The 16,450-nt window shown below is 37.7% G+C and overlaps 2 protein-coding genes across 2 annotated transcripts in view; one reads left to right on the top strand and one right to left on the bottom strand.

The window, feature by feature from the left end:
* The window catches only part of LOC146453961 (uncharacterized), a 119,734-nt gene that overhangs the window by 84,159 nt on the left and 19,125 nt on the right, over window positions 1–16,450 (bottom strand). The gene's annotated exons all lie outside the window — the stretch shown is intronic.
* Window positions 191–3,206, top strand: LOC146453963 (kelch-like protein 40). Its single transcript, XM_085095958.1, has 2 exons — window positions 191–1,928; window positions 1,959–3,206. The coding sequence occupies exons 1-2, from the start codon at window positions 364–366 to the stop codon at window positions 2,221–2,223; spliced, it is 1,830 nt and encodes a 609-aa protein (XP_084952084.1). The 5' UTR covers window positions 191–363; the 3' UTR covers window positions 2,224–3,206.

Here is a 16,450-nt window from a genome sequence, read left to right as displayed (position 1 = left end):
ACAAGAGACGTCATAGTTTGGCCGATTCACAACATGAGGAAGTCGAAAGAAAGATTAGTGCGGTTCCAAATACTGGTCGACATCCGCTTTTGGCCTCGATTAGCGTGCACATGACCTTCTATTGCTTTTAGAAATAATGCATTACACTGCTTACTTAAATTAGATATTAATTGCCATGGCTGCATGACGTCATCGCTCGAACGGTGTGCATAACTTCCTTGTTAGACGTTTTACTTCAACCTCTGCGACAATTAAAACCAGGCTCACGAGAACTTCTTGGTCACCGAACAGGTATTGGACAACACAACAACTTCGAATACGACAACATTCTTCGAAAACCTTTCAATCCTGTTTAATTCTGTCATGAGTGCACCGTCTAAGCCCGCCTTCAAACCACAAGACACGAACGACACACCTTCTAACGTTACCATAATTGTCAAAGATGGTAAAAAATTCGAAGCTCACAAGCACATTTTGGCTGACGCAAGTCCTTTCTTTGATAAGTTGCTGACAACTGACATGAAGGAGTCGAAAGAAGGAGTTGTTGGTTTGCAGATGCTGACTGAGTCTGTTTTAGGAGACATATTGGAGTTTATTTACACCGGTTGTGTTCAGATATCGGATGAAGACCGTGCATACGACCTGATCGCGATGGCAGACTATTTGTTTCTTCCACAACTAAAGTCTCTCGCTGGAGATGTTTTGACACGGGATATAAATTGCTCGAATTGTGTTTCACGTTATCATTTTAGCGAAACATATCAATGCGAGGAACTCATTGCCGCCACCAAAAACTTTATCTTTGCAAATTTCAGTATCTTGGCGAAAACAGACGAATTTTTGAACATGCTGAGTAATGAGGTTGAAATGTGGATCTCAAGCGAAGAATTAAATGTTAGCGCCGAGGAGGATGTGTTCGAATTTATCTTAGCCTGGATTGATCACAGCAAAGTCGATCGAAAGAAATATTTCAACACCTTATTTCGACACGTTCGTTTGTTTTATGTATCACGTGACTATTTCCGCACTAATATCGTGACAAACAAATTTGTGGTGTGTGACGCAGATAGCATGGATCTTTTGAACAAATATGAAAACAATGGAGGAGGTTTCTTGAAACCAAGAAAATCACTAGAAGTTCCTGTTATATTCATTAGTGGGGACGAAAGACAAAATAACAAATCACTTTGTTATTTTCCTCGTGAGGACACTTGCTGTACAGCGCCAGACGAAATGCCCTCATGCTGGTGTATTCCATTTACTTGTCACGATCAAATATATTTTCAAACACCAACTGACTTGGTTGAAGACTTCAACCTGTTACGCTACGATACATTCTCTAACACTTCGACATCACTGTCATTAAAGCATCTGGATTATCTGTATCAACTACTCGTCACAAGTCAAAATGAAATTTACGCTTTGGTTGGTGAAAGGTTTGGTGATTCAGTTGGAAGAATCAGTCCCTCCAGCATCATGAAGCATGACCATGAATCAAACTCTTGGAAACATGAGTCGTCATTTGATTGGACACCAAGATGTAAAATCTGCATTATTAACAAGGACGATTATATTTACTTTCTTGGTGGCAAAGTTCGTTGCCCTTTATCTACACCCTTGGCAGACGCCTACAGATATGGCATTTCTGCCAAAAAGTTTGAAAAAATAGCTGAAATGAATGAAACAAGAAGTGGCGCCCACGGTGCTGCATTTCACGGGAAAATTTTCGTCATCGGTGGAAAAGGAAGATCTTTCCACGACTGGGGGTCAACATGTTTTTTGAGGACAACTTGTGAGGTCTACAACGAAACAACAGATGAGTGGCAAATGATCGCAGGCTTAAAAGTTCCAGATGGGTTTTCTCTAGCCCGTGTAGTTGGTATGCTATCTGTTGATGACAAGCTGTATGTACTGGGCAACTATTTCCAGTGTTTCGTCAACTTCATGTCCCGTCGGAGAACACGCCGTATGGGAGCACGTTATAATACACTCGCATTGGCGACAATTGAATGCTATGACCCTGACAAGAATGAGTGGATCAGGAAAACTGAATTTCCTGATAGATTTATATTTCAAGGGCGTTCTATGAGAGTTTTTAAAGGAAGTGAATTTCTAAGAAAGATTTCGTCCCCACTGAAATGTCACAACCCGTCGAAATCTGATAACAAGAATCAGAAGACATTTTCCGACATGCGAAACAAAAAGAAATGTTTAGTCATGTGATAAAAACACCGGAAGCTAACTAACAAACCATCGCGTAACTACCAAAATATCCTTTAGAACTAAGAATAAGAATAAGAATAAGAAAATTTTTTTTTACAGATGGCCAATGTCACATAATCTGGTTTTTAATAAGGCACTGCATAAAAAAAATAAAAAATAAAAAAAATCACAAAATATTAAAAATATTAAAAATATTAAAAATGGATGAGCTAAGAAATGTCACACTAAGAAGAAACTTATTGAGACCAAAAGGTACACATCTCATGTCTTCTGGAAGGAAATTCAGTCTGTCAATGCACGATCTGAGTAAAGCCCATTTGTAATTGATTGATTTTTAATCATATTTTTTTAAAAAAACACACTATTATTCATCTTTTTTTATCATTGCGTAGCATGGGGGGGGCCAACTTTTAAAATTCCTTGCTCCAGATTTGAGGATTTGAGTTGTATCACAAACGCATCCAAATAGTTGTTCACCGCTCGTGCAATAATTTTGTTTAAAATGTGACACGGTCCATGACATTGGTCTAGTCAAGACAGTGTTTGCTATGAAGTTTCTGTAGAAATTTACGGGTTCAGCTGCAAGACCAATTATTAAACAAATTCTCCCTCGAATATAACGCATTGGTTTTTTCTCGTGCGTGCGATCCGCTTGTAGTACTTTATTTTGGAGTCTAATAAACGTCAAATTGGCTGTTTAGATAGTAATTCACTGGTCCTATCTAGTGGTATTGAAAATATCATAATGCAATAGAATACAAATCATGTCTTACAGACGTCTTCGTGAACATTTCAGGAGACTCACAAGATTGTCGCATTTGCGTTCGAAATATTGAAGCATGTATTACAGACCATGGGCTTGAAGCTGAGTTGATATTGATGGACTATTACTTGTTATCTTAATTATTTTTGTAAACCTGTACGTGAGCAATATTGCATTGTGATCACAGCATTTATGAGAATGCAGTAAACATTTATCAGCACCCTTTGAATAACCCAGTTTCATTCAGTTATCGAAACACCCGTCAACTGAAACTCCCGCCCTGTCAATTCTTTGAAAAATTGACCACCCAGCAACGATATAAGGGAGTCCAAAGTGGGAGTAGTTTGTTTGGAAATGCTAAATGAATCAGTTGTGACAGACATACTGAAGTTAACTTAGACTGCGGTGAAGTTCCGATATCGGAAGAACACCGTGCACAAGACCAAATCGCTGGAAGAGCTTCCACCCAGAAGTTAAATTTACTTCTAATTTATCATTGTGCATCTACGTACCATTGCAAGGAACTCGTTTCTGGAGCCAAAACGTTTGTCTTTCCAAATTTGAACACCATATAGACAACGGAAGAGTTTTTGAATATGCCGAGTGATGACGTTGGAATATGAATCTCAAGCGACCAAGTTTGAAAATGTAAGCGTCGAACAGGGCGAATTGGAATTCATTTGAACATAGATTCGGATTGTAACAAAGTGGAAGGAAAGAAATATTTCTTTAAATTGTGAAGTCAAGTTGGACTTCTTCTTGTATCTCGTGATTATCACATGTGCCGTAATCTCGCAAAAGAAAAATTGTGAGCGGTAGTGTAATGACAGCTGTGACGGTCTGGTAAAGTACGCCTTTTAAAAAGTTTATTGAGGATAACAGTCATCGGTCGTATACGTCACGAAATGTAAACCCGAGAAATAAAAGTCGCTTGAGACTCCCGTTATACCAACTTTCGAGCCAGGACGAAAAGAATATATATAATCTCTGTTATTTGCCCAGCGAGCATACTTGGTGTAAGGCGTCAAGGGCAATACCCAAACTCCAGTACAAAACATACTCCTGTCACGATAAACTATTTTTACAGCAGACTGTTTTATTGGACGTGTTCTCAACCTCTTACGCTACGATTCATTTCCTGACTGTTTGACATTATTGAGGCCATTATTTACATCTTTAAAATTATCAAAAGCAGTAGACCAAGCGTGTCACATATATGTTAGAGGACAGAACGAAATGTACTCTTTGGTTTCTGAACGTCGCGGAAAGATCTCAAATGAGGACTTATTCCAGCGGTATCACTAGGTACAAACTAAAATCGAACAGGTGGTAAGATGTGTCATCATTTGATTGGGATTCAAAACGTAAGATTTGTATCATACACGAGGACAATTTCGTTTATTTTCTGGGTGGCAGATGGAGTATTGCTTGCCTAAGCAATGCTAATAGGTATAATCTGATTGCTAACTTGCAAGTGGAAAAACTGATTGCTGAGCTTATTGAACGGCGATCTGAGGCGTAGAGCGCAATGCACGTATATACGAAAGTTTTTGTCGACGGTGAAATGGGAACTCCTTTCGACGAGAAATTAGTAAAGTTTAAGACGAGACAACAGAAGGAATGGCAACTCATAGCAAGCTTGTAAATACCAGAGGAGTTTCCGAAGATTCTGCAACTGGTCTGATTCATGTTAAGGATAAGCTGCACGCATTAGTTCAGTATTCTCTAGACTCCGGCTGTGGACAAAATTTTAGATCAATGCAACACATGAAGACATGAAGTTACTGATCCATTAGTAACAATTAAATGCTACGAAACTATTCAAAATGAGTGGAAAAAGAAAACCTAAATGCCCTATAGGCGTATAGTTTCAGTGGCTGGATTTTGATCTATGAGAATTACTGGCCAGGCCTCGAAAATGCAATTTTGAACATTCTGGGCAACTGGGAGATTTTTAACTGCTATAAAATCTTCCCGTTTTTGCTCTTACAAGTATTTTATGTCTGATATGAAACATTAAAAAATTGGGATTTTTTAGCTACGGCGTCATAACCCAAAATGTTGATCTTGTTTGCATTTTTATTTGCAGCGCTATCTTCCACTATGTCCTCTTGTTGCTATGCCACAAAAGTGGTCGCATTTTGCATAGCTCTTAAATTCGCTGCTTTTGTTGATCGTATTTCTACCTTTGCCTTGTTTATTCTTTTCTTTTCTGGGCTCCGACATGTCGTAAGAACATTGTTGTAATGAGGCGATCATGGCATCAATGTTGGAACTGGGACTTCCTCATGTTCGCTGCCCACATAAGTTAGCTACTTTGGTCCACCGTTTGAAGAGGCTCATTTACCAGGATTAGCTTAAGTTTTTAACTGCAACAGATAAACCACCACCAGATTCCTTACTTAACACAATCCATCGATTCCGTTCCTGGAATTCATTTCCACTTTGGGAAAGACAGAGTCCAATCTTAATATGATGTTGTGCTTCTCAGCTTGGATACGATTTTCGAAGTCTTTTCTGTCATAACCAACAGTGATTTCTAGGATATATGAGAAGCCTCAATTTAGCGATTTCGACGGGACCCCCCAGATTAGCTCCGGCTGTAAGTGACCGTATTTCTCGATACCTGGGCATTGTTAGAATGAACGCAATAGCCTCAGAAAACCTCCTTGCTCAATAGAGCAAAGGGTCTTGATGTATTGTGTATCTGTACTTCTTGTTTTGCGCTTCAAGTTTTGAATAAAATTTCTTTCTGTAACAAGAAAATGTTTGTACTGGAGTTGAGTCATTGTCCTTGGCGCCTTACACCCAAGCATCCTCTCTGGGCAAACAACAGAGAGTATTTTCTTTTCGTCCTGGCTCGAAAATTAGTCAAGGGACTTTTTCGGCCTTACGTTTTGTGACCGATGGCTGTTTGATTCAATGAACCTTAAGGCGTCCCTTACTAGACCTACACAGATGTCATTACAACTCACAAGTTTATTTTTCGCGATATTTCTACTCAGGTAGTCATGAGATACATGAACAAGACGAACGTGACGGGATGTTTATTGTTTGGAATATAAGCAAGAGTTTTAGTTGACAGTGTTGCTATAACTGAATGAAACTGAGTTATTTAAGGGTAGTGATTAATTTTTGCTGCATTCCCAGTTCAGTGTGCTATAATGACAATGCAACATCGCTCTTATACATGTTCTTATGCGGGTTTACAAGTCATTAAAAGAACAATAAATAAACTAACCACAGAGACCATCAATATCAGCCTAGCCTCAATCAGCTCAGTCATGAATGGCTCAATTTTGCAAATGCAAATGCGACGATTTTGAAAGTGTCTTGAAATGATCACGAAGACGTCTGCATAACATGAGGTGACCTTGTTTAAAAATTCCATTATATCTATCAAAAGATTATATTTTCCAGAGCACTAGAAACGACAAATGACAAGTGCCATCGAATTTCACGGGGGTGGTCCCGCATTGCCAAATGAAATGAAGTTTACATGTATACGCCGATTGCAAAAATACACGTCAACTAAATTCGTCACTGTACCTTCAAACTTTGTCTTCATCTATCATGCATGTTGAAAATTGAGTGAAACGTTCAGATATAAATCAAACTTCTTTGAGGCTTTTCATTCCTTCCATGCGTCTTCACGAGCATGTAAAAATATTACGCGTTGCAGTTTATCGAAAAAAATCATTCACAAATGCAGACTCCAAAGACATCCATCTCCATACGAAGAAGAAGTAGGCAATTATCATTCTATTCGCTTGGTTATATGTTTCAAATTCCGCAGAAGTAACTAAAAAAACAAGCACGAAATGTTCAAAATCAAGATGGCGGCCATATTTTGTTTCTTCTTCGAACACAAGACGCTCAAACTCGGAAGAGCTCGGTCACACAACGACCTCAACGAACGCTGACGAAACCCCATAGGCAATACAATAAAACAGCAACACCTATTGGCTAAGATTCAAGCAACATCCAATCAGATTGCTTGTTAGTTCGGTGGGCCGACAAGATGGCGTTCGGGCCACTCAGAGTGGCCCGTGGCACTTTTAGGGTTAACAGCCAATTTGACGTTTATTAGACACTAGGAAATAAATTTCTACACGCGGATCGAGCGCATGATGAAGCACCTTTGCCGCTATGATCGCGGGATAAAATAATCGTGATAAATGTAAGCCGTAAAACCTGCAAAAAAAACTATCAGATTCAGTTAGTTTTCAGCAGTGAAAGATAACAGAGGGTAAACTGACGCCACATTGGAATATCGCTCCAATTTCATCTGGCTAGTACCTCATTTAGTATGGCGGCCAATTTTCTATAGCTATTCTTTTCTAAACTTGAGTTAACTTTGAAAGCATGCTTTTTGTGTGGACACGCTACAAGTATGCGCAGTGCGTTGCTCAGTTCTCTCGTCTCGAGATCATTCTCAACAAGTCGTAAAGCACCGCAGCGTTCAGCAAACACTTGGGGTCACTAGTGTAGAACAAAGGCTGAACTGTGCAAGAAATACAATCGTCGTGAAAAGCAAAGCGCTTCTTTAGGTTGCTTTACACATACCGATTACAGGGCCGTACCTAGGATTTTTTGTCTGTGGGGGCAAACTCCGCACACCCCTCACAGGGGTCTACCGTATGTAGACAGGGTTTCTAGTTGAACATTAATTTTGTTTTCACTCCTACACAGAAAGTTGCCTCTACGACGTTTAGAGAAAAAAAACACACCGAAGCTTTTTTTTTTTAATTGCCATGACTTGTTATGGAGTTAACATCTTGTTTAGCTTGAAGTAAATATTGTTTCTCATTTTAAAACACAGTCGATACACTGCTGTAAACAAAGGGAGAAAATCACTGAGCTTCCACAATACAAACGCACTTGCAATTGCATTTGCATTTGCATTTGCAAAAACACAGTCGTTATTTAAATACAATTCAAGCTTTTTCAGTATTACTGTGACACGTTGCATAGCTCTATAACACGCTACAACGATTACTAGAGAACCTAAAAACCAAATAGCCGTGCCAAGAAACACAACTCCTTGTGAAAAACACTAATAGTCGGGCCCGGCATTCCAACAATTACAGAATGAAGCTCATTGCATGATACAGGCAATGATTAATTTCTGTCCTAACATTACACAAATCTCAACAAGAAAGGCAGTTAAAACTATCAAGCACTTAAAAGATCCAAGCCAAACCCAGCTGAAATGCCCTATGTGGCATAAAAACACCGTCGTCGAACACGCGGAATAAGAGATCATATTCAAAAGGAAGAGAATTTGTTACAGCGAGTTATAGCTTTTTCTGCGCGCCTAATTTACACCTACTTTTGTTGTATTTGTTTGTGCTACATCTTTCATACCTTTCGCCCCCACACCTTTAAAGATGATTATGTATGTAAAGAGCCTTTCTGACACTCCTTTTACCCTTTTTAAGCCAGTTTTCTTTGCATAAGTTTTTAGTGTGCGCGTCATTTTCAGTGTTGTAAAGTTGTGTTTCGCCGTTTTTATGTTAGTCGTTCGTTTTCTATTGTTTCTCAGTTGCTTATTCCATGTCGTTACTTGTAGTATTTTTTAACATCTTTTATTTAATCTTTGTATTTCAAGAACCGTTCTGGTACGGATTTGTTTACCGTCGGGATGTGTTTGGAATGGTGAAGTTTTCGAATAAAGTGATAAAGTAGAGAGCTGAGTGTAATTAGCAGCGGCTACAGAATTCAAAAGAGGTAACTCAAAAATCATTAGGCGCAAATGAGCTGTCGGATGATGAACATGTGATGGTTAAATCCAAACCCGCTACAAATACTTGCGAGCAGGGCAGGCTTTTAAAACCAATTTATCTCTGAAAAAAAATATACTTGTATAACCTAGATTTAAAAAGACTAAAACACGCGCCAGAAAGTGGCGTAGGCTTATCAGTCTTTATTTACACACCAAATTCTAAACCATAGGCAGCACAAACTGACAAAATCATTATTTTCATAAGAAAACCGGTACTGGCTTTTGCCTCAAAAGATTTTCCAAAATAATTATTTGGAATTCACATTGAAGGAATATTTCTTCAGTCAATTAGTCGATTTTCTTGTGATCAGTGTGATGTTAGAAACAAATTGAGTTTTCCTGGCGGGGGCAGCTGCCCCCTCTGCCCCCGCGCTAGGTACGGCCCTGGATTAATTGGCACGATTTGGCATAGAAAATGAGTGACGGAAAAAATCGGCCCAACGATTTGAATCAGGCCTATTTTCCGCATCCCACACTACACAAAAAGAATAAAAAATGGCCCATGCGATTGAACTTGTGATCCCGGGCCGATAATTCAGTGCGTGTAAATTGGCCTCAAGTAAACGTAGACCACGAGCTCTAATCTCACGACCTTTGTCTTATTTTTCTGTGGGTATGTTTACTTCGATGAATTAAAGCTCAGCTATTTATTTGTGCAAGTCTTCGTCTTGTTTGTTTGTCATTTTGTGCCCAATGTTTGTGACTGGGTGGTGGTGTCTCTCACAGTTCCTGTTTAACTTCCCTAAGCCGATGCTCATAGGTATGACCTTACTGCCAACAAGTAAAAAATAATGCTAAGATGAACAACAAGCCATCTGAGGCATAAGGCGCTGCTGCAGACGGAAAGATTTTTGTCAACGATGAAATAGGAACTCCTTTCAACGATAAGTTATGTGAAGTTTACAACGAAACAACAGATCAATGGCAACTCAAAGCAACTTTAAAAATACCAGAAGGGTCTTCTATAAAGGTTCTGTAGCTGCTCTGACGTGTGTTGGAGGCAAGGTACACGCATTAGTTCAGTATTTTATGAAGCCCGCTGCCCACGAAATCGTAAATCAAGACATGAAGTAACTGCACGTGATCCATAATAACAACTGAATGCTTCGAACCTGTTCAGAATGAATGAGAAAAGAAAACAGAAGTACCTTATAGGGGTAGTCCCAGTGGCTCGAGCGTGTTTTATGATATTTCTTAAAGAAAGTCAATTTCTCGGAATTTTTTCGCCTCCTTTGAAGTGTTACAGTCTCTTACAACCTCAGAGAGCCAGTTGGATCAGGAGATACCCATTGACACAGGAGCCAAGCATATTTTGTGTAATTACAGTCGAACCTCCCGTAAGCGGGAATTTTGCCGTACGGAAATTTGAAAACCCTAACGGAAACGCAGAGCAAAGGCAAACGTCTTCTACCAAAAGAAACGTCATCAGTTCGGATTCGCAACATGAGGAAGTCGAAAGAAAGATAAGTGCGGTTGCAGATACTGGTCGACATTTGTTTTCGGCCTCGATTAGCGTGCACATGACCTTTTTGTTTTTAAAATAATGCCGCATTTAGAACAAAGTCCACTTGAATTAAATGATATTAATTGCCATGGCAACCTGACGACATCGCTCGAACGGTTAAGATTACTTCCTTCTGAGAAGTTTTATTTCACTTCTCAACCTCCGAGATAATTAAAACTGGGTTTCCAAAAAAAGAGAAGACTAATTCTATTTTAGCATATCTTAGATTCAAGTGTATATTTGATTTGCAAATCTTATCAGCCCATTTTCGTCAACCGAACTTTCGCGGGTTACAATTTGTTCTCTGACCTAATGACACTCTTTTGGGTTATAATCATGATGTTATTTTTTGCTACAGGGATCACAATCGTGCGTTGCTGACGTAATACCGGTATATCAAACACGAGAAGGTGTGTTTCATCAGATATCCAAACACTGAGAGGTAGGTTTTTGAACGACTTTGAGGTGTTTGGATATCTGAAGAAACATTTTCGAGTGTTTGATACGGTTTCTCAAATGATCAATAATTCTTGGAGAAATTCAGGGCTAAAGTTAGCAAAATTTTATTCTTATTAGGAACACATATCCAAACCACAGTAGTGATTTTCTTTGTTTTCTCTTGTTGAATTATTAATGAGTTTGAGAAAGAACTTCAGCAGCACTCTAGTGCCTAATTCGATTACATGAAAACAGTCAAGTGCTTTATGGATATGTGTTGTACTATTATTTCTACGTGTTATCAAGCTTCAATAAGTACAACCACGTCTTCAAGTCCTTGATATTATTTATTGATCACACTTACGAAAAGCTTCTGACAAGATCAAGATGTAAAGGCCAAGAACAGATTAATCCTATCGCTTTTATATCGTCCAAGCGGGATTTGGCGGGAACTGTCAATCAGCTGCCAAAATCTCATCAATCATAAATTTAGGCTAACGTAATGCCTTGCGCAGTAGTTCTTAAGCGACAGTACGCTTGCGCACTAAAACAATTTACATATTTTCCTTCGAGTAACTTTCAGTGAGCGAAATGACTTTCTTCTTCAATTTTCAATGTCACCGCCAAACGACCTGGACAAAACAAAGCGAAGAGATCAATATAAAAATTACAAAGAACATTTTCATCTTTTTACAAATGAACATTCTTGGCTAAATACAAGAGAAATCAAACATTAAATGAAATTACATAACAACACTTTACAACGGAAACTTAAAATAGAACACAACCTTCTTGTCCGAATCTTGGTTCCGCCTTTTCCATAAATTAACTTGCCACGCGCTTACAACTTCGTATAGCTTTAATTAAAAGTACAGTACGTGTTGGTACAACAGATCTGGTACAATAGGTATTTCCGTAGTAATTACTTAAGGATTAAAAGTCATTAAGGGTAAAAGTTAACTGGTACAAATTCAACCCGAAACACGGCGGAATTACACCAAAAACTACCAAAAACGAATAAGCAAGTTATTTCCAGTCATGCCCTGTAAGCAAGATAACTAAAGGTAGAAACTTAGAAAATGTGTGTTGACAAGGCATAAACAACCTATTGTTACTTTTTAAAAACCAATTTGGGCGTAACTATTCATTGGTACGGTTTCCGAGGAAACACTGCAAAACAAGGCTTCAAAACAAACTTTTGCTTCACATTGAATTGGTACCAGGAGAAAACAACTTTTGATCAGCATAACTAAAATTATGTTTACAACAAATTATTGCGTTGAAAGATATGACTAATACGGTTTCAACTGTGTCACTTGTAAAGCACAATTAAGAATAATCTGAACAGTTCCAAGAAGTCCAGCTAAGAAGGCAAAGTGTCTCTTGTTGGTGACTTTCATTACACGGTTCACCTTAATTCTCTTAATTAAACACAAGTAAATGGAATAACTACACACTAAAATTATTGTTATTCAAACCGCAATATTTGAGAGTAATTATCAGCAATGAAATACCGTTTAATGATTTAAGTATCCGAATAAGGACCAAATTTAATAAAAACAACTTTAAAATTTTACTTTGAAAAGAGTCTATTTTTATTGTATAACATATGGCTGGTCGCCGACACGGTCTCCAGCAAATTTGTCGTCCAAGGTTCCCACGGCTAATACGATTTGTCTCTCTAATCCTATGACTATAAATTATAAAGAGGGATTTCATAATGACTGCGCTTTCTTTGCACAACCGCAACTGGTCTAAGAGGCATGAGCGGTTTTTAGAACAAAATTAAAATAAACACTTCTTGTGACTATTTTTGTAACTTGGCACCGAGAGGAAAATATTGTACCTGTATTGGTTCTTTCTTTTGTATTTATTTGCATTTTTTTTTAATTAAGACAATTTTGACACCAACAATGAAAAAATGTTTAGAAACAAACGTTTGTAAAACTAATTGAAAAATCATGAAGATAAAAAACAAAGGAAATCACTACCAAGCAGCAGGTTTGGAAAAGTGATCTTAAATTTTGGTAAAGTTTTGCCTTGATTTTCTCCAGGAGTTGTTAATGGTTTGAGAAGCTATATCAAACACTTGAAAGAGTGACTGTGTCATCCGATTTCCAAACACCTCGAGTTGATTAGACAACACGGTTGCCTCTGTTTTTTTTTTTTTTTTTTTTTTTTGTTTGTTTGTTTTTTCAAACCACCTCTCTCTGTTTGGAAATGAGATGAAGTAATATGTCAAACACAAGAAGGAGTGTTTCATCAGATATCCAAACACTGAGCAGCCGAGTTTTTTTAAACGACTTCGAAGTTTTCGGATATCTGATGAAACACTCTTTCGAGTGTTTCATATGGCTTCTCAAATGATCAATAATTCTTGGAGAAATTCAAGGTTAAAGTTGGCAAAATGTTATGGTAATTAGGAACCCAAATCCAAACCACGGTCACAGTAGTGATTTTCTTTGGTCGATGAATTATTAATGAGTTTGAGAAAGCCTTGTTTGAGATGTTACTTCAAAAATGTTCATTCACTCAGACTTCTCGACCATGTCGACCTTTGAATTAAGGTTCAAAGGCTCAATCTTTATTTGCCACATATTTCAAGAGTATCTATATATAAATACTACATTATATGGCAGCAGGAGATCTCTACAAGCTTATTAACATTTTTTTTAGAAGATCCTCTTGGTATAAGAACGTCAAGTTCACATTCATATTTGAATAAGTTAGCCTTACCGTCCTTGTCATCAAATACAGCAAATGCTATTTCTACAATCAGAGTCATTATTTACCATTGTAGATAATGTTTCAATTTCCTCCTGATGTCTGTAAAAACTTATGTGTAGCTTATTCACAGATATGATATTATGGATGGATGTGAGTGATATTATTCTTTGTGATGTAATATGAAAATGCGAAAGACAAATTTCCACTGACGTAAGAATGTATGAAGAATGCAATCAGATTCGAATTTAACTTGTGTATATTTAGTACTCCTAATGAACGAAAAAAGGGCCAGTTTCCTGCAAAAATTTCGCCGAAGTTGCGCACCTTATAGATATCCAGAAGCGTGGATGGGTACTGAGTATTTACCTTACCATACAATATTACAGTCAAGTCAAGTACGGATAATTACCCTTAAACCATTATTATAAATGGTTTAAAGAGCCGTTAGAGACAGATAGTCCCTTGCCAGGACCGTCATCTCTGACAAATTTGATATCTTAGAGGTTACTTGTTTCATATGATGTTTGCCAGAGAATTTGATTTAATGATCGGGGTTGTAAACAGAGTGAGGGTACTTCAATAATTCAAAACTTTCAAGCGTTCTTTATCTGCATTGGGATATATATATATCTTATAATATATTTAAAATTGTGTAAAGAGATTGGATTACGAACTATGATGCCGATTGTGAGAAGGATCCAAAGGATACTCGACGCTTGCACTCGGCATTGTAGTTTTGTGTAAAAAAAAAAAAAAAAAGAAAGAAAAAAAGCGAACTTCTTCAAATGTCCTGAGATTTTAATCAGTAGACGTTTCACCCTTCGGGTTTCTTCAGTACAATGTATCTCTGTGACTAAAAATGTTGTTAATCATATCACAGAGAGATATTGTACTGAAGAATCCCAAAGGGCGAAAGGTCTACTGATTAAAGTCTCAGGACAAGTGAATTGAAGAAGTTCGCTGTTGCTCTTTTTTTACACAAAAATATTTCTTTTAATGCATTAGGAGTGTTTAAGCTCAAATTGTTCAAAACGAGTTGATATTCTTCTTTGTATCACTAACCACTCCAGGATAAAATGTAGCAACCAAATAAACAAGAAAAGGTGCCTCCAGAAGTTGTATTTTAAGTAAAAAATCATGTCAGTTTATAATTATAAGTGCCACAAAGCAAAGGCTAACCAGTTCCTTCCATTCATCATATCCTGAAATAACTGGTAAAGATGGGGCTTAATGCCCTTCTATTAATATCAATTACATTTCTTGACAAAACAGCTGTGATTCAGACAAACAGGGCTAGAAAAAATAGCCTATATTTCATTTAACTTATATCATGATTATTATACCTTATGATAATTGCGTGCTCATATTGTCAAACCATATGTTGTGTTTACCTTGTTTCGAGTGTTTTGCGGATGCCATTTTCGACTGAGTTAGACTTGAAAGTGGTAAACAAGCAATTCTTAAAGTATATGGCCACAGTCTGTTAGCTTATTAACTAAGTACCGCTGCAATTAGTAGGAAAAGGTTTTAAAAATAGTTAGATTGATTTTACCAATATAGCCGGCTTCGTTTTGATATCTCTCTAGATTAACTGATTGCATCATTACTGAGATCAATTATCATTCTAGCGATATTGCGATTTTCTAACTCACAATATGAAGCTTGGGACTTTATAGTTAATTAGAACACATGATTTGCTTTTAATCAGTGAAATAAAGGGATGTTAATGATGCCTTTTACCAGGATAATATCGAATTTATTTAGGGACTTTCCATTGACTGGAAAATCTTAAAATGTAGTAGCCTGTTAACATCTCTCAATGGTCGTCGCGGTTATAAGTGAATGTGAAAAATGCATTTTTCCCCAGGGCGTTTGTATTGGTTTTACTTCTCGTAAATAAAGTCATCGACTTCAATTTCAACATTCTAAATTTGTTTATTCTGTAAAAAAAAGGTATCATATTACAACTTTTATTGTGTTTAAATGGAAAGAGACATTTTATGTTGAATTTGTCATTTACAGCTCAGTGCTTTGAAGCACAACTAAGGACAGTTCAATATATTTCTAGGATGTGGTCATGGAAATTTCAACAAAAATATTTTTTTGGCCGATTAAGGTCTCCTCTGACGCAAATGTGGGGAGGAAGGATGGCGCGGCTCGCTTCCCATGAACCAGTGGCCCGGGTTCCCGAACTCGGCGTCATACGTGTACTACAAATGGGAGGACTGAGTTCTTTTCTTATACAGCTTACTTTTTTGGATTGCCCGGAAAAGATGATTCTGGTTGCTCACAAGCAAGATTTCACAGTCTTTTGCTTAAAAATTTTAAAAGGTATCGGAAAACAATTCCAATAATCATACAATTGATTGTCTTGTAATAAAAAATATATACATTCGTTAACTAAATCTTGGATGAAAGATTGGAAAAGCAAATCCATGGGTTACTCGAGCTTAATGCCCGATCAGGAGCGGTAATGCCTTCAAATCTTACCAAGAAAACCAACACTAGGCTTCAACCTACCCTCCCAAAAAATAAATACCTACTTTTGGTGTGAACTGAGCTATACGAAGTGCAGCTACGACCAGCCAGAGGCGATTTGGACAGGCATTCAAATCAAGTTAATAGCCGTCATGTTAGCTGACCAGCCGACAACTGAATCCCATAAACTTTCATGACCGACGTACTACATCAGAACTTTTAAGTTCAACTTTTCAGTTGATTACGCCTGCTTCGTTTAGGCATCTGCTGGTCAGTGTTTCTTTTAATTTCTCTATCATTTTAGTCTTCTCCATTATCTCTCGTTTTCTGCCGTCTCCTCCATGCTGCCCCAAAGCTTCAATCTTGGGCAAAAGTGTTGAGGAACGTTTTGTTGAGCTACAAATTACACCGCTATATTCCTACACCAACACCTCATCCCCTCCCCATTTTACAAGAGAATACCTCTGGGAACGAGATTCACGGGAAAGGGTACATTTGAGTTTAAAGCCTAAACTATCAAACTATCTAGCTA

Source organism: Pavona decussata, unplaced genomic scaffold (assembly GCF_977016875.1).
Source record: "Pavona decussata unplaced genomic scaffold, jaPavDecu1.1 SCAFFOLD_321, whole genome shotgun sequence".
Taxonomy (NCBI): domain Eukaryota; kingdom Metazoa; phylum Cnidaria; class Anthozoa; order Scleractinia; family Agariciidae; genus Pavona; species Pavona decussata.
Note: the sequence above shows the minus strand (reverse complement) of the source record. Positions and strands in the feature narration are given on the sequence as shown.